The sequence below is a fragment of the Drosophila mauritiana genome, chromosome 3R, assembly GCF_004382145.1.
Source record: "Drosophila mauritiana strain mau12 chromosome 3R, ASM438214v1, whole genome shotgun sequence".
NCBI lineage: Eukaryota > Metazoa > Arthropoda > Insecta > Diptera > Drosophilidae > Drosophila > Drosophila mauritiana.
The window spans coordinates 4,384,616-4,407,784 of NC_046670.1; the positions used below are offsets into that span (position 1 = coordinate 4,384,616).

Sequence of the window (23,169 nt, forward strand, 5' to 3'; positions counted from 1 at the left end):
TATTTTCGTGGTCAACGTCACGGAGCATAAGACCATATCATACCTATAGAGGATTTCGAATAAAATGAATAGAAATGTGAATAATGCTCACAAGTGGGCGTGGGACGAGTCATTAAAATTTAGTTCCCAAGGGGTTATTTCTAGAAGTGCATTAGCAATACGAACTTTGCTCTAGGTGGGTGAGTAAAGCACTTATTACACAACATTCTCAGCAGGCACGTGTTATAAATATTATAATATAACTAAGGATTCCTCACAAGTGTGCGCGATTAAAAACAATCTCTTAAGTTCTTCTCTTGAGTGAGAGTTTTGAGTGCTGTGAAAAGCTTTCGGGTCAGCTGTGTAAGGCATATTAGCATCATATTTATATTTAGAAAACCATTTCAGTACGGTTATGGAACATTTCGATGTTTTTCTCGAGAGGCACCACACACACACACACACACAACCAAGGATTTATTCCTGTACGTATATGTAGGGAACGTTCTTTGTGCGTATGTTGAGCAATTATTTTTCACGATGTTTGTCGGCCGAACAAGCTATATATAGACCAGATGAGCTGGCTCAATCCGAACCGAACAATCCCGAAACAAACAGAATTGAACTCAACCCAAACACCCAACCACCCACCGGTCATTCCAATCAGATTGCCAACCAACCGTTTAGATGCAGAAATCTCAGGTATGCGCACCCAATTAAATCAATTAAAACTACGAAAACCATTTCGAAATCATTTTGTTTTCATGGAACCCACTGGGGCATATATTATTGGATGTTATGTGTGTGTGTGTGTATGCAGAACATGTACGCTGATATATATATAAATAAATAATATTTTATATCTGCCATGGCTGGCATCCCAAACAGAATGCAAGAGATTAGATGGGTGAGAAATCATTCAAACATCATTATAAATAATCAGATTTCATAAGTATATCGTAAGAACTAAATCAGCTAAATATACAACATCATATCTTTCATCATTGTTCGTCGTAAGAGTATATGTATATGTATAAAATTTGTCAATTTGCACAAAGTATGCTTCTGGGTATTTCGATTTGGAGCATAAGACATACTTGGCTGGTCTTCGAAAATAAATAGTTTAAGATACAAAAAAGTAATAACGACTTTGGCTCGCAGTAGTTGCTTCCTTCGTTGTGGTCAATGTCGTTTAGTTCGTTAGTCTGTGTTCGATGGTTAGTTTCGCTTTGAGTCGTAAGTTTCATGTTTTCAAGATGTTTTTGGCATTTATTCTTGTTTCTTGTTTTCATATTAAACTTAATCTCACATAACCTAAAGAAAATTGAATTGCATTCAGTGCATCGTTGATCAAAAATCGTTGGAAGCAAAACGAAGACTAAGTTAGCTAATTTCAGGGATAGTTAGTTAAAACAGATGGGTTATTAGACAGAAGTATCGGAACGGTTCACAGACATGGATGTGGGTTTCGATTGGATATACATAAAATAGACTCGTTTAGAACGTTGTCAAAGCGCCCGCGCCCAGACCGTATCCCACTCCCTTGGGTCCAAAATTGCGGCCGTAGCAGGCTCGGCAGTAGATGTCGCCGTCGGGTCCGTCGTTCAGGTTGGTCGAGTCCAGCGATTTGCGGCAATCCGAGCAGTAGAAGCACCTCTTGTGCCAGATCCTGGTCTTGCTGATCATCTGCTCGGCGGCGAACACGGCGAAACCGCAACGCGGGCAGCCGCCCGAAGTCTTGGGTCCGGCCAGAGGACGGCCATCTGGGAACTGGATGGTGCTCTCGCCACTGGTGGACACCAGAGTGGGGGCGTGGCCGTAGCCAAAGCCCTTGGGTCCGAAGAGCTTGCCGTAGCAGGCGCGGCAGTGGATGTCGCCATCGGGTCCATCGCAGGCCAGGACCGAGTCCAATGGCCGGTGGCAGTCGGCGCAGTTGTAGCACTTCTTGTGCCACACCTTGCCCTTGGACAACTGTTGCTCGGCGGCGAATACGGCTCCTCCGCACCGGGGGCAGCCCTCGCCGTCACGGGCCTTGATCGACGTGGTATCCGGGTTATAGAAAGGCCTGTTGGCGCTGATCTGATCCTCGGTCAAGCCATCGGTCTGCAGGAAACCAGAGCCGCAGGCGAATCCATAGCCATGGGGTCCCCACTTCTTGCCGTAGCAGGTGCGGCAGTACACATCACGATCGGGACCATCGCTGGCATTGATCGAGTCCAGAGTCTTGTGGCAATCCTTGCAATTGAAGCACTTCTTGTGCCACTCCCGGCCCTTGGAAAGCTTCTGCTCCGCTGCGTAGACCACGCCGCCGCAACGTGGGCAACCCTCACCCGGACGGGCCTGGATCTTGTCCACGTCGATGGCGGCACGGATTTGCGGTGCTCCGTCGTCGTGAGCATAGCAGTCGGACTGGAGAGCACCACCGCCCTGGCCATAACCATAGCCCTTGGGTCCAAACTTCTTGGCATAGCAGCCCTTGCAGTAGATGTTCTTGTCGGGAGCCTCGCAGCACAGGATCGAGTCCAGACCCTTCTTGCAGGTACCGCACTTGAAGCACTCCTTGTGCCAGCTGCGTCCGCGGGCCAGCATCTGTTCGGCGGCGTACACATAGCCACCGCAACGAGGGCAGCCCTCACCTTCGGGGGCACGAGCAATGGCCCTGGGTTCCAGGCGGGCTCCATTCCTTACGGACGGCACATCGCCGTTCTCGCGCAGGAACTGTGACCCGTTGTCCATGGAGAGGGTGCCCGCTCCAGTGCCGAAGCCGTAACCTTTCGGCCCGAACTTGCGACCGTGGCACGTCTTGCAGTAGAGCTCGCGCTCGTGCTCTGTGCAGTTGGTGGAGTCCAGGGATTTGTTGCACATTCCGCACTTGAAGCAGTTCTTGTGGAATACATAGCCGCCAGCCAAACGCTCCTCGGCAGCATAGACACTCTTGCCGCAGCGCGGACACTTGGGGGCCTCGATCGGTTGGAAGGAAGGCATTCTGTCTGTGTTTCGGTTTTTTAACGCTATCAAAATGATCTACGCGAGTACAATTACTATACTTATTAGGTTTATTATCTGAAATTGCAAAATAGAAGAACACATAGAGTCGATGGGATCGTGGCGTAAGTCCTGCTGGGAAATGCAGGAAAGTTGAAGCTTCGGTGGTGATGAAAGCGATGAGGTAAGCATCTGCCATTTTTGTATGTTAAATGGTTTGCAAATTATTCTGAGCCCAACTAGTTAATTCAAGCTAATGTACGTGTTAACCTATTAGGAAGATTAAGACGCTTGTTTACAGTGAACTATTACAAATTCAACTTGACAGTCGAGAATTTCTCCTCAATTATGCATTATGTAGATCATCTATCAAGATTCTTATCTGTCAGTCGAGACGTCATCGCCCGTGCCAGAAAATTACCCAACCGGACGTATGTATACGTAATTCATTTGAAGATTCCTATGTTAATGATCGAAAAATAACATCTTTCTCATGACAACAAAAAATAAAGTAGGAATTTTTCAAATCACAGAACACAGAGAAAAACATGAGCAATAAATGTGTATCTATACAGAAAATGTTGTATAAAAATAACGCAGACAGGTAGATAGATTTGGGAAAGCACACACAAAAAATGACTATGACAGATATATATATATATATATGTACATATCTGGGTGTTCTAAAACTGAGTCACAGCTAAAGCACCGCCGACAGATGAGCATCGTCCCTGGCCGGTAATCTGGTTATCTAGCGATTGCGATGGATTAGTCAGGTGCTTTGCAATGGTATTTTGCTGCTGCCTGCAAAATATCGGTTAAGAGCTGGCGATATCCAACCGTTGGGTGTGAGTGTATTATAGCCAAGATAGAACGGAACCTACAACGCACTAAAACCACACACGGAAGCGCCGAGTACTGAACTGGAAGATTGCTCAAAGCAAACTAGTCTATATAATTGTGAGTGCACACGGCACGGCAACGCGGTCGACTTTTCGCCGCTGCCACTGAGTTTTCCTGCTCAGCACATCGAGTTGAGAAACTTAAGATGCGGCAACACGGAGCAGTTTTCCTTCGTTTTATTTCAGTTTTCATCAAATAACGCCAGAGAGTGGGATGGAAACATATTGGTATGCGTCTGCGGTTTTTAAACTTTTTCGATTCTTCGAAAAGTTTTTTATTCCATATCCTTCACTCGCTTTTTCTTGGCCGTATCTCATTTTTTTGGATGTTCGCTATATTTTGTGTATATTATATGCACATTCATTCCAGTGGGAGATTATCAAAGATGATCGTAAAGTTGCACAGCATTGGCATCTGGGAGTTTGTTTATATTCCCGACTAAATATAATACTTTTGCAAAACATTTGAACTTTATGCCAGCAACGTTGTAACTTGCAATAAGTTGGTTGCAGTATTTGAAGAATTTTGTGAGTAAGAATTGTATCTTTAATTTTTCCCTATTCAAAGTTAGTGACTTCAGAAGGGCTATTCGATTTGAAACGATGATTTGTACTTGAATGAAACTCGGTTGAAAAAAAAACTCCTTGCAAATAGTTCTCATTTTATTGAGTGAGACAGTTGCCGTAAAGTTTTTTCACACTCGAAAAAACGGAATCTATAAATAATAGTGTGTGGGAAAAATGCTTCCTCTGTGGAGCCATACATTCCTCCTCTCATTTGTGGGTCATATTATGGTCCAAATTACACATAAGTTCTAAATTTAAACGATCGCTTGACAAAACTGTATTTTTATCGCTTCGCGTTTGGTTTTTAGCAGAGCTTGAACCGATATTTTTTAGACAAACACAACACAAATTATTGAATTAGAATTAGTGGGTTATGCGTGGTTGATGATTTTGGTTTTGCTTTTCCATTGACAAAAAACTGATATTTACTTTTCGTTCGTAATAATAAGGTTCGCAAGAGAAATATCCTTAATTTTAGTTTAGCTTCGATTAACAACGATTTTCGACTGATCGCGCTGAAAAATTTGTCAAGCGCTTTGAGTCTTTGTCTGCACACGGCACGAAGGCAACTTTGTCGCCAGAGAAAATGATAGGGATGACTATATAGCCCCAACAATAAATACATTAGCGATCCGAACAACAATCCCAACAAATCACAAAATATCTGCTCTCACGTATACAATAAGCTTAGTATACATGAAATGTGCTTTCATAAATTGTATATACGGTCATATTATAGCAGAATATTCCAGGTGATGCTGCTCATGACAACGCGAAAAAGATGATCTTGATGTTTTATTGGACCAACAAACATGGTTCAACTGTCTTGTTCAAAGTCACTGCATGCCTGTCTTTCGGAACATTGGCACTTCAACATCAATAAATTAACGTGCGCATTTGCATTTAATTAAAATTCGATATTTTGCCATGCATTTTTGGTTCAAAAGGAAATTAATGGGGCATGGGTACATCATTGAGCATCAATCAGATCGGAAAAATAGAAACAGACATGACGGTGTCCAACTCGGCCAGAAAATACCTCTTAATATTATTACTAAGAAAAAAAATTTTGATATTAGTTCTAATGATACGTTTTTACTTTTGAATTCAAAGTATGCTCCTTCTAGTAAGTTTCTTGTACCATTACAAAAATGCAGATGTTCTTAGCTTACATATCAAAATTATAACAAACTAATATAATATTTAATTTCGTTCGAAACACACCATTTTTAAAAATGGATCGAAATTCTCGCAGTTCAAGGGGTAACATTGAAAAACACGGAATTTCTTTAAGACAAGAACGGGTGGGCAACACCTTTTGTATAATTAACGCGCACCTTCGGCAGAATTTCTCAAAACATTTTTAACATGCATTTGCAATTGCATTTCCACTTATAAGTATAATACATAAAATTGGCAAGGCGCCTGCGTTCAAAACTTTTGGCGAGTGAAACGAATATAGTAGTACTCTCTGTCCTACTCTTGGGGTTAGATCACTCTTTAGGTTGGAAAAACTAAATGACAAGATGTATACAAGTGTAAAAGATAATGGGAACCATCATTAATATAGCAACTTTGTATCCAAAAAGAGAGAGAACACTTTAAGAGACGGTTTCGGAAAAGCACTCAAGAGATCCGAAACAAGTTTCTTGAAAAGCAAAAAGCTCTTATAAACTCAATATTTTGGAACGATAACTGAGTTGTTTATCAGTCTATTTATAGTATGCTAAAAGATAAACAAAGAAAATTTGAACTTACCCTCTTGGAGCTCTTCTCGATTTCCTTCTCAAAATCTGTTAGAGGCGTCAGTGAAACATGAACATCTTTGACATCAAAGCGGGATATTATGCTATGGAAACAACCGAAAAATATAATTAGTGTGATTTCTTCTATACATTGTTTCAGTAGAAAAAGGTCTTATACGGGGTTATTTAATTAGTATATTCTACAATAAACGAAACGGATTCCAAAAGTAGCCTTTTTCAATGAAATTACAAAAACATATTTAAAAAGTCTGGTTTCTCAGAAACATTGGGCACTGTTTAAATATATATTATGTTCTAATTATGACAATTTATTTAGAAATTGCATCTGATAATTCGATAAATTAACAATTTAGCAAATCATAGATGTGCCACTACAGTCCCATTTGTTTCTTTTGAAATCAGGCGTAAACTATGTAACTACCAAATTTTGAAAAATGTAAATTGTAAAAGACCTTTTCTTTGCGTTTCTCGTTCCCCACCTATTGTTATCCTCCAGAGCGGAGCCAGAGGTGGAAATACTGCTACTGGACTTAGCAGAATCCGCTTTTCGTTTTTTCGATGACGAGTTAGAGGAGCTGCCCGAGGAAGTGCTCGTAGATGTAAGACTATTCGCCGCCGATGACGAAGAGCCTCCCTTATTGGTGCTTAGATTAGTGGCCGCACTGGAAGATACGCCACCCGTACCAGGAGCTATTGTTCCGGGCATGTTGCTTGTCGACGATCCAGCGCCTGACAAATTCTCCCTTTCTGAATTTGAATTACTACCGAATGCTCCGGTGGAGTCGTTCAAAGTGGAACTTGAGGATGTGCTGACTGATCGCAGATCCGATCCAAAACCAGAACTACTGGTGCTCAGATTACTGGCTGATTGCATCTTTCCGGCTGCGCTTCCGGCTCCTGTTCCATTTGTGCTAAGGTTGTGGGCATGATTCGAATGCTCATTAGTTGTGGAAGGAGCTGAGTTGATTCCACTGGCAGCAGAACTGCTTACATGAGTCCCAGTACCGCCCGATCCAGCCGTAGCAGTTGAAGTCGACGAACTGGGCTGGGTGTTGATACTGCTCGTTGTGCTTGAGCTGCTGGTGGCACTGGGTACTTGATTCGACTCTTTGTTCTTCGAAAGCTTTGATGAGGATTTCTCCCGTGTCGACGAGGAGTTGGAAGATGTTGATGATGCAGATGAATTTGTAAAATTGTTATTCGCTGAATTGCTAGAGCTATCTTTTCCATCCTTGTCCTTGCTGGATGTGGATTTGCTTAAGCTTTTGCTATGTTTCTCCTTGTAGCTGTTGCTACTACTGCTCGAACTACTGGCCGAAGATTTGGTGGTCCCTGGTGCTGTTGACGATTGACCGCTTGTCGATTGCGTAGCACCACCGCTCGAAGCTGATAGGGTTCCCCCACTTCCACCAGGCACGTTTCCAGCACTGCTGGTTGACGAACTGCCTCCGGGCAGATTATTGTTTAAACTATTGCTGATGTTGCCGATATTGCTACTGCCTGGTAGTAAACTTCCTCCTCCTGTCATATTGCTAGCACTTCCCGAATGCGCAGTACTCGAGGAGGGATTGGGAGCCCCTCCTGTTGAGGATGACGAGCTGCTACTACTGCTGCTAGATGATTTACTGGATGCATTGCTCTTGCGCTGCTTTGAGGAAGATGAGACGCCACTCCCACTGCCGCTTCCCCCAGAGATTCCAGCACTGGAGCTTGCATTCAAAGCACTGCTGCTGCCACCAGCACTGCCACTGCTGCTGGTAATCTTTAGGCTTGTGGCCGAGGTTGTCGCGGAGTTCATGGTAGAATCAATCTCCTTCTCGGGCGACGAACACGAATCGGAAGAGGTGTCATGTTGAATGGGTTTATATGGAGGTATTGTTTTGACGTTGCCGCCCTTTTTCTGCAAAGTATCAAGAATTTGAACGGAAAAATCACGAATGCTATCCCTCACATACGCACCAGTTTGCTGTAATGGTACTGACAGTAGCCGCAGTACTTCACATTATCCAGATAGTTACCAGCCTCCTCGCAGAGCAATCCAAGGCTCTGCGCGCAGGTGACGTGAAACTGCTGCTTGCAATTCGATTTGTTGCATTGCATACAGGCGCCGACATTGGAACGAGTTGGTTTGCCAATCTCCTGGCAAATATAGCAAGCTGAAAATGGAAACGGATTGTAATTAATTATTTCCAATTAGCTAAGGCTATAGTTTTCTAATAAGCAATATTTTTTAGCATAAAACATTTAAGTATAGCTTACTCTTTGAGTACCGCTCCTGCGGTATTAATGACAATATGATGGGCTCCATGGTGGTCACATTCCCAAATCGCACCTCTGGGATGTACAGGGCGCAAACAACGTGGGCCCACCCGCTATTATCCGTCTTCTTAAGGGCGCCATCCCGCGAGGGACACAGTTCGCATCGAACGCGAGAGGTTCGCTCCTGGGACTCGCACTTGCGACAGTACCAGGGTCCAGTGGGAACCGTCACAATGCCATAGCACGCCTGGTGCACTGCCACAGTACAGTTCTGGCCGTCACAGTAGACGAGCGGATTCTCCGGCCACCCCCGCTCGTCTGAACAAACGCAACAGCCGCCCACCATCTCCTTCATATCGTCCAACTTGAACTTTTTAATCTTGACCAGCTTCTTGTTCAAGCTTGTGGAGTGAATGGTGTCGTCTTTGCTGGAGTCTAGCTCCAGTTTCGCATTGAATGAAGACGGAATTTTGTTGGAGCTGCAATTATTAAAAGAAGTAATATAAGAATTCTCCTTAAGTAAAAAGATAATTGTGTTTTTGGGTCTGATTAATATTTTTTAAGGGTATGAGCGATGATGGTTTATATATTTCATATTCCTTAAAATATTGAAGTTAAACGGACATATTTAAGTAAGATGCACTTAAATAATATAAGTGCTTAGCTTACGAATCTTCTGAATTTGAGTTGTATTGTACCTCTAATGAAAACAAAGACTTTTTAGCAAATTTGTATGCAATTAGCAGTACAATTAATAAGAAATTAATTTGTTCAACTTTCCTTATCAAAAAAAAAAAAAGCAAGTTCTTTAAATTTTTCTAATTATTAAAGAACGTGAAGTCTATATAAAACATTTTCTATCCACTCTACCCCGCTCGAAGTCACCGATCTTGATATAGAGGTTTCGGCCTTTCTCGTTATCGATAATATGCTGCTATCGAGGCAGGTGTCTATTGGCAAGGTCATTCGCACTCGGTTATTCCACAATAACATCAACAAAAGCAGTAGCCCTATAAAATATTACTTAATTGTGCACTTGTATTTACAACTCGGCCTTCGCTGCGAGAGCGAGCGAGATGGCACATGGAGCTCTGTTCGCAGAACATTTACCCGCACACACAAATAATCTCTCAATGTCAAGGTAATTTTGCCGCTGCTTAATAATACATGCTAATTATGTCGAACCATTTAAATAAAGACAGCCGGAAACATATTGATAGGGGGGGGTTTTAGCACAGCAATACGAGCAACAAATATTTTTAACTTTCACAAAACGGGCAACGCACACACAAACACTCTCTTATGCGGCATTCCGTGGGCTGCTGGTTCATTGAACCTGATTTAAATGGGCTACCAAAAATAAAACAGGAAAATGCAGCCCTGCTCCGAATCCAATTGGATGTTGATTTGGTCCCACTGTGCGAGGGAACGCAAATATGTGGGTCGCGGAGATTTCACAACAACAACATCAATTATTATAATAATAATAACGGCATGCGGGTGCTGTTTCTGTTTCATTCATGCATGCGCATCTGTGCGAGAGATCGTGGCGGAGGAGAGTGCGGGTCTAGTTGTACCGTTATTGGGTCAGCGTGTTGCCAACTGCCGAAAAAGAAAAACGCAGCCAGCGTGTTGCCAACAGCGGGTTAGCTGGAGTTCTCTAACTTAACGGTGTAAATCACACACACTTGGGCACATGAAACGAGGCCGCTCTGCACGTTGCTTTTGTAATGAAGAGCAATGCACTTTCGACACAAGCAAACACACACTGTCGTCAGGCAGAACAGATACATACACACGCACGCGGGGAGATGCTACATTAATGTTGACGAAATGCCGGAAAAGGGGCGCGCTTTTGGGGGGTGGAATGCGGGTGGGTGTGTGTACATGTATATACCCCATTTAAAACATCCTTCGGGGGAGTTTTTGGGGACTGGAGGGTAGTTTCTCCCAGTTTCCGCAACTCGCCTCTTAAAGCACTGCTTAAATTTCCTTCAAATTGTGTGTATACACCCGTGGCTTGATTTTATTGATTTTTATGGGCAATTGCTTTAATTTCACTGGCCAGCAGGGCTTTAAAACGTCATCAACGGTGTGCCACCAAACAAAAAGAAACTAGTTTCACGGCGGGGAAAATGCGCGCGGTCAAAGTCGTCAAGCAACGCACAACAAAAACAGAAAATATGTCTTTTTTTCAGGGAGCGGTCTACCGAAAACTTGAAATTCTTTCGACTTTCTTGCTATTTTCAAGCAGAGGTTTCTTATTGGCCGCTAGCACCCTCACAGAATATTGATTTTCTCAATTTTTTACCCGATTTGGCACTTGATATAAACGGTTTCCAGCCCGCAGCTGTGGGTTAGCGTTTATCTAGCTTTTCGTGGCTTTTCTTAGCGCTTTTCCGCGTCTCACAGTCTTCACAGCCGCCCACGAGTAGCAAACGCACGCAAGTAAAATAATCAACACTCAAAAAAGGCGCTGAACAACACCATCCACCAGCGCAACAACAACACTGTGTGCGCGAGTATTTACAACTACAGCTACAACAACACCAGCAGCACACACCACTCCACACACCTTGTAACTTGTTTGTTGTTGTTTCGCTCGCACATCGGGAGCGAGCAGTGCGGGCGCGAGAGGGAGACAACACCACCTGCTCTGTATACAAATGCAGCTTAGTGGAAACGATTTTGCTGGCTGCGCGGTTTTTCCAATTGCCCGAATATCGCGACAAGATTGCAATTCCGAGACGTTCTACGTTTTTCTTCTATGGAGACGGGTTTTTGAGCATTTTAACGCCGAAACAAGAAGAACCTCGGTTACTAGACGGATGGGCAAATTTCTAGCGATGGGTACTTTATTAGAGACGGGTAAAATGCTTAGAGATGGGATGCGACTCGTCTGCATTTTTCCAGATTCAAAGGAAGTTCATTATAACATTCTTCTTTTATTCAATCCTGTCAATGAAGGTTGTAAATTAAGTAAATCGCATTCTTATTGGTCATGATCGAAACAAGGATCACAGTATTCTCACTTTTAAAGGCGTGATTACAACAATGCTCGTCATTTAAATAATGAAGATGTATTAGGAAATATTTTATATATAGAACACTAAAATACCGAATATTAGATTTCTCCACAGTAAACAAATAAAAAACGTCCGACGTTGCCAGACGAGTCAACGGTTCATCGCCACGGTTCATTTCCACGACGTATATCGGTCAGTGTTGAATAACGTTTGAACCTCAAACAGCTGTGGGAAAAATCAATTTTGCAACTCCCTCGCGCACTTCTGAAGAAACTTCTCCGCGAGAAAAGCACGGCTAAAAATGACCAACGGCGACTGCTTTGTTGTTCTGCCCGAGAACTGTGCCGAAGGAACTTTGATCATCGGTCGCAATGCGGAGGACGAGAAAAACGTCAACGTTGCCTCGGAGGTTTGCTTCTACGATGCCACCGAAGTGCTTGAGGGGAAGGTAAAGACAGACTCCTCCGAAAACGAAGCTCGATCAATGACTCACCACCCAAACACCTCCCATTTCAGACTGACGGTGGAGCTTCTGCCGAGACGGGCGGCGATGTGTTGCGTGTCATATTGCAAAAACCGCAGCCGGGTCTCTGGGGTGGGGACTTCGGGGCCAATGAACGCGGAGTGGCCCTAGGTCTCACCTGGGCGGCAGGCGAAAACGAGGCCAAGGACAGCGACAGCCTGCTGGGCACGGATATAGTGCGGTAAGTTCTCTTTCAAAATCTGCGTATCAACAAACTATGCACAGCAAAGCAAATTATTTGCACTTAATATTATTAACTTTAATCACTAAAAATGTATGTGCATATGAAGTCTATATAATGCGGAAAGTATGACATCCTCTTATGTCCTTTAGAGTTTATTAATGCTTGAAGGTATTATTATTTTAACATTCATATGTTAATTACAAACGAATCAATCAGAAATTTAATGTTGTCGAGAAACTAATACTTTTATAATTAATATAAATCATGTAATAATTTTTTTGTAGCTTGACTTTAGCTGTGGCCAAAGACGTGGACGATGCTGTAGACCGGATTGGAGCTTTGGTGGCCAGTCACGGTCACGACAACTCCAAACTGAACTTCATCGCTTGTGATGCAGCTGCTGCCTGGCTTGTGAGTTGCTCTGGCAAGGTATGGGCCGCCGAGAAATTGGAGGCCAGCTTCTTGCGCTTGCCTTCCGGAGGACTGGCTGTGACCACTGTGGTGAACAAGTCAAGCGAGGGATTGGAAGAAGCAGCCAGTTTTGCCGCTGCTCACGATGCAGAGGCCCAGGCTCCGGCAGAGGAATGGTGTGGTCCCAAGCCAGCTGGCGATGGAACATACACCCAGCACGACATGTTCGAGACGCTGCGATCCGCCAGTAATGCGAGCAGCTCGAGGGCAGCCACCGTGTCGGTGCTGTCGGTGAAGGGAATCTCGTGCCATTGGTTCACCGGCACGCCCAATGCCGCCGAGTCTGTGTTCAAGCCGTTCGTTTTTGCCCCGAATCCGAGGATCTCGCCGCTAACACAAGTGCAGGCGGATGCGGACTTGACGTTGCTGCACAAGCTACACTCGCAACGCAAGCCGGCCGCCTTGGAGCACTTGCGCAGCTTGGAGCTCTCCTGCGTGGACGAGCTAAATAACTATTTCTCTCTGCAGGATCACGCCAGTGACGAGCTGGACGAACTGCTCAAGGACTGTGTCGAGGCGGAAGTCAAGTTCTATCGCTAGACCAACGAATACTATCTATATGGATACTCCAAAAACTAGCTTGCAAGCTCTATTGAGCATCGGGATTTGACTTGAGCATTCTTATGGCATTACCAAATAGGCTTTAGTCGTCAAAATATTTTCTTGTGCAATCTCTACTGTTTTTATTTCGTTTAGTTTTTATGCTTTTGCGTGATATTTAAATTATTATTTATTCTGTCTCAGTGGGCAATCTCCGACTTGAATTTAAAGTATTATTATGTGACATTCCAGGCTTAGTTTAACGATTTACATACTTGCATTAAAATATATATGAATACATATACAAATATACATTATATATGGCTCTCAAATAAACGCATAAAATCTGCATTTATACAAAAATTAAAAATGGTATGTCGTATTTGGATACTTATCTTAGGATTCGATTTTTTTTATTACAAAGTGATTTAGAAGCGACATGAATTGATAATTTAAATTGAGAAATGACAAGTGTAAAGATAATTTTTTTATTTAGCCGCACTCTAAACATGTATTTACAAAAATGGGCTAAGCCTGATCCGATTCATTCAATTCCCATTTCGTCAGAGTTAGAAATTATTCCAATACACCGAGATACAAATTCATTTTCACATTAATTGACCTATTCGTGTTTTTAGACGGATTCTACAACCAAATTGGTCTTAAAAATAGTGCTATCATTGTGCAAGGCCTCTAGTTTTGTAATTTCAAAGGCCTGGTAAATCTCGCGGAAGTCCATAATGTTTCGCGGGTCGCTCTCCATCCAAAAGCGGTCAAATTCAAAGAACAGATAGCAGTACAACTTGTGGAAATCCTCCACGGTGCTAAAGTCCTGTCTGTGCTGCACCACCAAATTGTAGAAGTGGGTTTTGGCGGCGCCCGTTTTCACTAGATTGAAGGCCATGGAGGTGAGGTTAATGCCCACAATGGCGTAGGTGTAACCCAGGGTGGGATGCATAGAGTGCAGCAGCACATGTTTGGCGGCGTCGTTATAGGCAGTGGCAAAGTACAGCAGGTTCTCCAGCCCAAGCATGCCCATTCCCCGAAAGTCCGTCTTCGGATCGTCGCCCTGGAAGCCGATGTCCTGCCACTGTTTGGTCACGCGACCGGTGAGGGGCGTGTCTGGCATCAGCAGTTGCCACAATCGCAACAGCTTTTGCTCGTGGTCGAGGTTATCCGAGTCGTATTTCTCCGCCCGCAGCTGTTCCACCTGATGCATCAGTCTGCGGTAGCCCCAGATACTCGTCACGCATGTGCCGAAGAGCCGGGCGAAGTCTGGGTGCACATTGTTCTTGATGCGTTTCGCCTGCATCACAATGCGAGCAGCTCGAGGTGCTGAAAATATTGGGTAATGTAATGATTAATAATATTTAACTTAGTGTAAACTTGTAATGATTGTGGTGCTTGGCCCACAGAGAATACACTATTCCTTGGACTAACCGAAATCCAGCAGCTCCGCGTCGCTCACATATGGCGCCGCCTCATCAAGGTCAAGTACAAGTCGTCGTATCTGTGGCCTTTTGGACAATGTAAGGGACCTTTCCACCTGGCTGGTCCGACTGGCTCCCGCTCTCGCTCCATAGCAAATCCTCTGGAGCTCCGAGAGCCTGGTGAAGGCGTGCAGGAACCACTTTATAAAGGGCCTTATATAGCTAAAAATAAAAGGCAGTATTCGGTCGAGGATAAACATTTTACTAAAGCGCCGAAGAGAACTATCGAGATTTCCCGATTTCGTTTGTTTGCGCCCGGTTGCCAGGGCAACACATCAGGATTGGCTTTTGATCACAGCCCAAAGTTTCTATCTACTATATTGCACTTTTGAGTGTTGCCTTTAGATAGCTTTTATGATTGACTCGCAACAATAACAAATCCAATGTATTATTAAAAAAACAAGCAGCTGATCAGGCAGTGTTGTAAATAGCGGAAATATGGACGGCATTTGAGGTATTCTTGATAATATTCTAAAGCTTTCTTTACTTTTAAAAGGCACGTTAATTATGCTGAGTTCTCTAATCGTTTGACATATAGTTCTATAATTAAAAATAGATTTTCGAAAAGGAGGGAGTACCCCTTACATGCTTTTGCAACTTGGACTTAACATGCTGCTCAATAAACGGTCACACTGCTTTTATTGTCCTAATTGTTTACTTATAAGCAAACTCTTTATTTACTCGTATTTATATTCAGAAATTTGACAGAATTGGACGGATTGATTAAAACTCCAATTACGTTCTTCGCCTCGATATTGATCATTTGTCGCCAAAGCTCAAAGTAGTTTTAACTAATAGTTTTAACTCAAGAGATAACTAGTTGCACATAAGTTACCATAGGGAAAATGAAGCGAGTTGCAATTGCGAAAGAATCAAATCTGAAAACATTGTCCTCCAAGGAGATTAAAAATGAGTTCTTCAAGGCAAGTACCGAAGAAAAAATAAAGATGTTGAGGGATAAAATGGATCTTGTACTTCATAACCAAAAGAAAATGATATTGGTTTTGCGGTAAATTTGAATAAGTTTTCTGAACTTTTCTGGTATTGTTAAAAATATTCCTGTTTCCAGCCAACTGACGACGGCTCAGCCAACTGATTCTCCAGGACCTCAGATACTTGCTATCAGTAGCATGATTCCTGAACCGGGAGGCTGGTCACCTCAACTATTCCCACTAAAGAACTTGGAACAAATAGAGACGATGGAGGAGGAAATGAATGATCCCATTAAATCATCGATTTATGTAAATATAAACATTCAGTTTGAGCATTCCTTATTAAGAGTTTTCTATTACCTAGATCGAAATCATGCGAAATATTTTGAAACCCGGCGGTTCACCTCGTCCTGGAGGCCTCAAAAAACAATTTCATCTTATACTCGCCATAGACTTTTTGGTTGACTTCAATTTTGATGGCATCCACAATAAAATACCTCTGAAGAAGTTTGGAAATTTCAATAATGCTTTGTTTGGTAACATCTTTAGAGAACATACATAAATCACATCTTTTCCAAATTCAAATTTATTAAATTGCAGAAGCTCAAAAGCAGGAAGGATATTTTAGAGATGACTACATCGCTGAAATCAGACTGGCGTTCCGAGTTTACAAAAATCGCAGGCATAAAAGTGTATCAGATGCTCGAAAAAAAATTAAAGAAGCCAAAGCCCATATGAAGCCCGAGTTAAAATTTGAAGAGTTTTTGTATACAGAATGAAATAAGATTACCGATAACTATTTATACAAGCGAATTTACAGGTAAAAGGGTTGTGTGCAAATAAACAAATTTGTAAACAAGATCTTTTATTTGTTTATCAAGCATAGAGCGTGCAATTGCAATGTTACGATTGTACAACTAAGACTAAATGGGCGTTGCATATCTCAGATTATTTTAAAGTGCTCTATTAAGTTCGCTTCGTTGACGGTATCATCCAAAAACTCGCGTGCCCATGCGATTAGATTAGATGCCTATGCCTATGTGCTAGGTTTTTAAAGCTTCCATTGGAAATACATGTTGCCTAGTCGTAAACCTGTATCGCTCAGTTAGAGACCACCACTGGACGCGGCTGCTTCTATACTTTGCGGCTAGCTGGCTGACCGATAAGGCATTGAGAATGCGGATGGAAAACGGAAGACTCTGGGGAACGCTGCACGACGGTGAGTATCTTGAATACAAAAATATGTATCCACCATTTAAATTTCTGTATTCTGTATTTACCTTGCAGGCAAATTTGAGGTGCGCAGTGTCACTCACTCCGACCTGGAAGAGGCGCTAGATGTGAGTACGATTCCATGGGACTCCTATAATCTTGCCTATCAGTCATAAAAAAGTTATTTCTGGGATTAAGACGATCAAGAACTAAGCTTAAAGTTCAAACTATTTGTATTGCTCGTATAGTGCAAATTTGATCATCGTTAATTCATCGCAAGCACAAAACTAATTTTGTGCGTCTGCTCCAACGTGGCGTCGGTGGTGTAATGGTTAGCATAGTTGCCTTCCAAGCAGTTGACCCGGGTTCGATTCCCGGCCGACGCAGTTCGCTTTTTGCATTTTTTTATTTTTTTACAGCATCTTAGTTTTTTTATTTTGTGAAATGAGAAACAAGCTAAGCTAACTTAAGATTTAAGCAGGGAAAACAAGCGAACATTTAATATATTTTCACAAAAATAAAATAGTAAAACCGACATAAAATCTAGTTCCGTGGCTCTTGAAAGTTTTTGCGTAATTATTTTTTTAGTTGTTTTTAAAATTGTGAATGTTACAGGTTCTCGACGGCTCATTCTTTCTTAATGAATCGGTGTGTGTTGCCTGTGAAATTAATTTGCCGGAAAACCGCCAAGCTCGTTTGGATTTGCGAGAATTGTGCAGAAAAACCGCTCTGGATGGTGTCTCATTGTTGGTCAAAGAGGCGGATACTGGTCGTGTGGTGTCCGTGTCGTTTAATAAAATTCAGGTAAAATTCGATTTTTATTTAAACAATATTAATCCTAATGGATCGAAAACACAGTATGCACCACCACCTGGCGAGGATCACTTCTTTTTGAAATTCCGGAACGAGGAAGTTAAAAGTCCTCAGGCGAGGCGTCTAATGGACTTTATGATCGAAGTGGATGAAAGAATTGATGTGTGTGCCATGTTCAACATGGTGTGCTTCTGTGAACTGATGTTTCTGGCCACTTTACCGAGCCACGAGCGATTGGGATTGGGTCGATCGTTGTCCCAGTTCACAATTGAACTGACCAAGGAGCTGGCCGAAGGAAAGGGCCTGGAGGATATCGATGAAAAACTAAGATCCAAACGCCCAGCTGCCGTCACCGCACTCTGGACCTCTAGTTTCTCTCAAAAAGTTGGAAAAGCCACAGACTTTAAAGTGATCAACACCGTTTCTTATTCGGAATTTGAGTACAACGGGAAGAGATTTGACGAGCGAATCAATCCAATTCACAAGTTTTGCGAACATGTCATCTATAAATTTTAAAATATAAAAGTAAATTTTTGTAAAAAGTTTAGATGTGCGTCGGCCGGGAATCGAACCCGGGTCAACTGCTTGGAAGGCAACTATGCTAACCATTACACCACCGACGCCACACGAGAGTTGTGAGCTGTTTTCTTTGTTGTGTGGTGGACATCCCGTACGTAATGTCTCGTTTGATATGATTTGCTTCTTATCGATAGTAGTTGCTATCGGTATGCGGTCACACTCAAAATTTCAGTTAAGTTTGAATATTTTGGCGGGAAACCAAGTGAAGATAGTTATTTGTAACATTTGTTTTGAAATTAACAATTAAAGTTTAAGCGTGAAATGTTGTTCTTTATGTAGCAGAAAGTTTTCTGAAAAGGTTTTTATCTCAATGCAATTTGCAATGCCCTGCAATTACTTATATTATTGCTTGTGCTTCATTATTTTTAAACGAATGTTTGTTCTTTTAGTAAACTGACAGTTGAAATTGGTAATCAATGCTGTTCTTCAACTGTTGCAATCGTAGCTTTTTGATACGTTGTATCTTCTAAAACTTCGTTACGAATGTTTTTGACGCTAAGGAAATGGCAATTTTACGCATTAATAGGGGGATTTATATATGGTATTCAGATATACGTATATTAAACAGCAAACTGTTCGTTGTACTAGATCATATTAGCAGTCCGAATAAATTAAACCTTAATCGGGCTAAAAAGTTAAGCGAATATAGATTTATAGAAATTAATTAAGGCGATGAAGGACTGCATCGAAATTTTCGATGGGGAGTTTGAGGTCCTGCGTGTGACTCCACCGCTTTATGATGAAGTTGAAGAGGTATGCATCTGTTTAGGGTTAAATCTTTACGCTTATATATAATATTGTAATGATCTCAGTTGCTTGTGAACATTTCGATCAATTATGAGTTCGGCTGTGTGATCGCTAAACTGAAAGACTCCCCGTTGGCCATTGCCGAGCTACGTAATCTTATAAGACACATCATATCCCGAGGAATATCATTCGCTATACGACACGTGGAAAGTGGCAGAATTGTGGCTGCAATCGCTAATATAATATTTGTAGGTACCTATTGTATATTTGGCTTTAATCGTTTATATTTCATTAGTGCACCCAAACCAGAATACAAAGAGAAAAACTTTATACTACGACATTTGCGACCAGATCAGGAGTCCAAACATGATTAAGTATATGGAACTTTGGGATGCTATCGATGCGAGCTTTGATGTCAACGAGCACTGCCAGGTGGACAGCACGGGAGATGTGGAATACATGGCCACTGTGCCGGAGTTCAGACGACGTGGCCTGGGCCACATCCTATGCCAGCACTCCATCCAGTTCGCTAGTCTCTTGGCCCAGCGGAAGCTGCCGCTCGAGACACTCGCCCAGCTGCCTGAGGAGATGCGGATTGAAAGACCGCAGGCCGTTGTCGCCATAACTACATCCCAATCCTCGCAAATAATGGGCAGACAATTGGGAATGAAAACTGTGCACAAGTGGCACTTTTCCGAGCTGATGTCCTTGTGCGGAGCAATGGCGGAGTCCAATGGCGCAGCACAGGCCTGTGAATATGCAGAACTGCAAGTAGTAAAGATTTGATGGAAACCTAATGCGCAATCTGACTAGGTTCATAGATTACTTGGTAAAAAAAGATAACGACGCAAGAGTTCTTTAAAAACGTAATTTAATTTTTATAAATACAAAAAAAGTTTAAACCTCATTCTTATATTATTGGAAATTGAACTAAAGAAATGTACTTTCGCAGGAGTTCTTTAAAAACGGCATTTAATTTTTAAAAAATACAAAAAAAGTTTAAACCTCATTCTTATATTATTGGAAATTAAACTAAAATCCAGCGAAACACTTTTTAACAGTATAATTTCATTTGTTAAGCTTAATTAGGTGAGTCGCTATCATCTTAGGTATATTTTACACTGTATCAGCATTTTGGATGATGAGTTCTACCTTCTACGGATTACACCAGGTTTATACAATAAACCTGAAGAAGTGTGCATACGAATTCTAAAATTACCTGTAATTCTGAATTATTTATCCAGGAATGCGGAATTTTTATGATTTATCGCCAATCTGAAGAATTCGCCAGAGACGATCAAACTACTCCGGACTTTAATAATACATACAGCTGCCCTGGCCTTTATTATAATTACTTGATTATTTAGAGAAGCAGAACTTCAAAAGGGATTTTTTCTTCTTTCGTGTTATGTTCCAGTTTAAAAGTCTCTAAATGGGTAGATTATAGAGATGAAGTACGTGGTTATCATCGGAAATTCCTAGTTCTAGTCCTTTTAGTACTTTGACCAGACATATCATTCATATCGAAAGCTAAAAAGAGTAAACTTAATCCTGAGATGTTCGCCCAACTTTCCAACAAGCTTATAGATCCGGTGTTATACATATACGATGGGCACATCCCCATCATATGTGAGATGTGTTCGTTCTTCAAATGGCTCATAGGCGGAAAAAATTGGAGTTGACAGCCTGGGTAGGTGATAAATTAATTTAAATTCATATAAACCAGTATTATTAAATATATCTTAAGTTTCTAGAAAAACAAGTATAACCTGGATATTGATGGATAATGAATAGGTAATTTTAGTCCAAAAATCGCCTTGGTACATATGTATGGTATGTGTTAGTAGTTATCTGTTTTACAATCATCGTGCGAAAATGTTCACGTGCTCATTTCAATACAATATATATATTATATATATTGAATATATATGTAATAAATATATATACAAGTATACATTTTCATTATACATGCTTCTAATCCATGAATATAAGCAAGTTTTCTCTGGAATCCCTTAAACCATTTAAATTTTTTTCAAGAGAACAAGTGGGCGGATTAAAAATGCACTTGTTCCACTAAGGATTAAGGAAACTCAGGCGATGTTTGGCTGCATTTCAGTTCCGTCAATCAAAAATGGTCTCAGCCCATATGGGTCGTTAAAAATATAATTGAATAACTTTTCAGGACGTTTGAAAAGTTTTAATCCTTGCAGAATACACTCGGCGCTCAACACACCCCTTTCTAAATGTCTATCCTCAGTGCTGATGTCAATTTTTGCACTTTCGAACGAACTTTTCAAATGAGATTAAAATTTACACAATTCAGGACGCGGCGAGGCATGCACTCGAAGGGATTTCCCTGCGTTTCCCTAATGCCCAATGTCAATACAGCGAATGGACTTGGAATGCAGGCCAGATTTGCTGGGTGAGCAGTGTGATAAGCATTTCGATCCTACTTTGGCTTCACCTCAACAATGCACTGGGGTTTTTTAATTAGAATTCGAATAACAAAAAATGGAAAGTACCTCGCCAGCAGAGGAGGGGAGAGGCCAAGGGCAAATACCCTTGTGGCAGGGCAATTGCGTGTAATGATATCGCAGATCGCACAGGATATACAGGATATGGCTATATAGGGTTGTCTGCCGAAGAGGCGGTTACGCTTGATTGTGCTATATGACGTGTGCATAATTCGCCGAGTGCCGACCAGTTCGGCTAATTTCAGTTGGTTTTTAAATTACAGAGAGTATGTCTAATAATAATATAGAACCTGCTACAGCGGCCAAGAGTTGGAGAATTGGAATAACGAGTTCTGAAAACAATTAATACAACGTTGTTCAACTTATTTAGGTACTACATTTTTCAAAACTGCTACAGTTTCATTATATAAGCTCTAATAACCAAAAATAAATCATAATGATTAAGAAACTTTTTAAATTATTGTTCTTTTTATATATTCTATAAATTTTCTTTACCATGCACACAGCATGCTTAAGGCTTTAATTATATATCGCGGTATTTTTATGTTTTAATCATTAATTAATAATGGGAAACATTGTAGCGAGGAATATGAAATATCGAAACTTTAATTGTAGTTAATTGGTAAAATAATGTGATTTTTTTAAAGAATGAAATAACGATAGGTGTGGCAATAATTCAACTATCGTGGCCTGTGATCTGCCGTAAAAACCTCAAAGCTTTCAGCCCACAATTTACCACAGCGAGACAACTTGATAAAATTGAAAACTAATTTGTTTATACAGCTGCACAAAACGAGCAGCGCCGGCAACGATAACAACGCTGAAACAAAGGCGAAGGATTGGGGGTAGGCGGCAGGCTCCTGGCGAAGGCAAAACAATTTGTTTATCATGGTAGCCTTAGTGAGGTTGTCTGATGATGAGGCAACAACAGACAGGACAGGCGCAGGAAAAAGGACAACAAACAAACAGAGTTTCACCGAGAAGCAGGACGAGGATGAGCACGGCAGCGCATCGGGGGATGGCAGGATACTCGGGGATACACAGAAAAAAAATAAATTAAAATGTTTGTTAAAAAGAAATGCGTTGAAAAGACACTTCATCTTAGTCTAAAAGACTGTTCAAAGCAACATAGAACGCAACGGTTGATTCCATCGACTATCAGATACCCGTTAATTACCCCGAGACGGACATAGCGTAACCAACTCGTCGATGGATCCTAAATAAGATTACTAGATGAAGACTCAAAATAGTTTAAAAAACATAATTTAAAAAAGCACAAAATATTATAAAATGTTTACAATATATCAAAAACGAATGCTATAAAATTTCAAGATAATTTTTGTATCAATTGGTGTACATTTTTTTCGTCGAGTGTATAATATTTTGACACCCTTGTCTCTGTTGAGCCCCGAAAAATATGCAGTACATAGTGCAATCGGCTTTTAATGGAGTTGTTTCGAAAAAAAGGCAAAGAGGAGGCATTTTTAAATCCTAGACAGTGCAAATATTTGAATTTGTACTCTGCTAATGCTTAAAAATTATGCTGGTTGACAAATTCCGCCGGCAGTTCCATATGGAGCCAACTATTCAGTGTATTTTTTACCATATTTGCTGAGCTCCTCTTGGTTGAAACAAATCATTAATTAGACTTAGGAGTGGTACCAAGTAATCCAGGCCATGGGAACAGCGCACAAGCGTGATCCTTATTCCCGCACATCAC

At 41.6% G+C, this 23,169-nt stretch overlaps 6 protein-coding genes and 2 non-coding genes across 15 annotated transcripts in view; 4 read left to right on the top strand and 4 right to left on the bottom strand.

Moving 5' to 3' along the window:
- LOC117142380 (protein AF-10-like) overlaps window positions 1-11,318 on the bottom strand; it is a 28,395-nt gene extending 17,077 nt beyond the window's left edge. For 2 of the 6 annotated variants that reach the window (XM_033306314.1, XM_033306315.1), the window contains exons 1-5: window positions 11,034-11,316; window positions 8,459-8,937; window positions 8,159-8,355; window positions 6,652-8,099; window positions 6,192-6,282 (exon numbers count right to left, since the gene is read on the bottom strand). In XM_033306314.1, coding sequence (XP_033162205.1) covers window positions 6,192-6,282; window positions 6,652-8,099; window positions 8,159-8,355; window positions 8,459-8,937; window positions 11,034-11,068 — 2,250 coding nt within the window. In that variant the 5' untranslated portion in view covers window positions 11,069-11,316. Of the gene's footprint in view, window positions 1-6,191; window positions 6,283-6,651; window positions 8,100-8,158; window positions 8,356-8,458; window positions 8,938-10,769; window positions 10,928-11,033 lie in introns of those variants that run through there. The other 4 variants (XM_033306311.1, XM_033306312.1, XM_033306313.1 and 1 more) reach the window with 4 other exon arrangements.
- On the bottom strand, window positions 739-4,956 carry LOC117142382 (muscle LIM protein Mlp84B). 2 transcript variants are annotated; one of them, XM_033306321.1, is made up of 2 exons: window positions 4,863-4,956; window positions 739-3,042 (listed from the first exon to the last, which is right to left on the bottom strand). In XM_033306321.1, the coding sequence occupies exon 2, from the start codon at window positions 2,962-2,964 to the stop codon at window positions 1,477-1,479; it is 1,488 nt and encodes a 495-aa protein (XP_033162212.1). In that variant the 5' UTR covers window positions 2,965-3,042; window positions 4,863-4,956; the 3' UTR covers window positions 739-1,476. The 2 variants fall into 2 exon arrangements, with proteins under 2 accessions (XP_033162212.1, XP_033162213.1); XM_033306322.1 differs by lacking the exon at window positions 4,863-4,956 and adding an exon at window positions 3,849-3,922.
- A 354-nt stretch (window positions 11,319-11,672) lies between the features above and the next one.
- Window positions 11,673-13,551, top strand: LOC117142384 (secernin-3). The gene is made up of 3 exons (XM_033306326.1): window positions 11,673-11,932; window positions 12,001-12,188; window positions 12,476-13,551. Exons 1-3 carry the CDS (start codon window positions 11,786-11,788, stop codon window positions 13,200-13,202), a joined length of 1,062 nt encoding a protein of 353 aa, XP_033162217.1. The 5' UTR covers window positions 11,673-11,785; the 3' UTR covers window positions 13,203-13,551.
- LOC117142385 (ELMO domain-containing protein 2) lies at window positions 13,551-15,093 on the bottom strand. The gene is made up of 2 exons (XM_033306327.1): window positions 14,643-15,093; window positions 13,551-14,537 (listed from the first exon to the last, which is right to left on the bottom strand). The coding sequence occupies exons 1-2, from the start codon at window positions 14,890-14,892 to the stop codon at window positions 13,837-13,839; spliced, it is 951 nt and encodes a 316-aa protein (XP_033162218.1). The 5' UTR covers window positions 14,893-15,093; the 3' UTR covers window positions 13,551-13,836.
- Window positions 15,094-15,330: 237 nt separating this feature from the next.
- On the top strand, window positions 15,331-18,182 carry LOC117145025. 2 transcript variants are annotated; one of them, XM_033310526.1, is made up of 7 exons: window positions 15,331-15,701; window positions 15,762-15,933; window positions 15,989-16,160; window positions 16,225-16,843; window positions 16,912-16,964; window positions 17,452-17,640; window positions 17,695-18,182. In XM_033310526.1, exons 4-7 carry the CDS (start codon window positions 16,801-16,803, stop codon window positions 18,163-18,165), a joined length of 756 nt encoding a protein of 251 aa, XP_033166417.1. In that variant the 5' UTR covers window positions 15,331-15,701; window positions 15,762-15,933; window positions 15,989-16,160; window positions 16,225-16,800; the 3' UTR covers window positions 18,166-18,182. The 2 variants fall into 2 exon arrangements, with proteins under 2 accessions (XP_033166417.1, XP_033166418.1); XM_033310527.1 differs by lacking the exons at window positions 16,912-16,964; window positions 17,452-17,640; window positions 17,695-18,182 and having other exon boundaries at window positions 15,331-15,615; window positions 16,225-16,483.
- Window positions 17,151-17,222, top strand: Trnag-ucc. Its single transcript has one exon. It is a non-coding gene; the product is annotated as a tRNA-Gly (tRNA).
- An 18-nt stretch (window positions 18,183-18,200) lies between the features above and the next one.
- Window positions 18,201-18,272, bottom strand: Trnag-ucc. Its single transcript has one exon. It is a non-coding gene; the product is annotated as a tRNA-Gly (tRNA).
- A 536-nt stretch (window positions 18,273-18,808) lies between these two features.
- Window positions 18,809-20,711, top strand: LOC117143798. Its single transcript, XM_033308641.1, has 3 exons — window positions 18,809-18,981; window positions 19,041-19,223; window positions 19,285-20,711. The coding sequence occupies exons 1-3, from the start codon at window positions 18,901-18,903 to the stop codon at window positions 19,759-19,761; spliced, it is 741 nt and encodes a 246-aa protein (XP_033164532.1). The 5' UTR covers window positions 18,809-18,900; the 3' UTR covers window positions 19,762-20,711.
- Window positions 20,712-23,169: the final 2,458 nt, after the last annotated feature.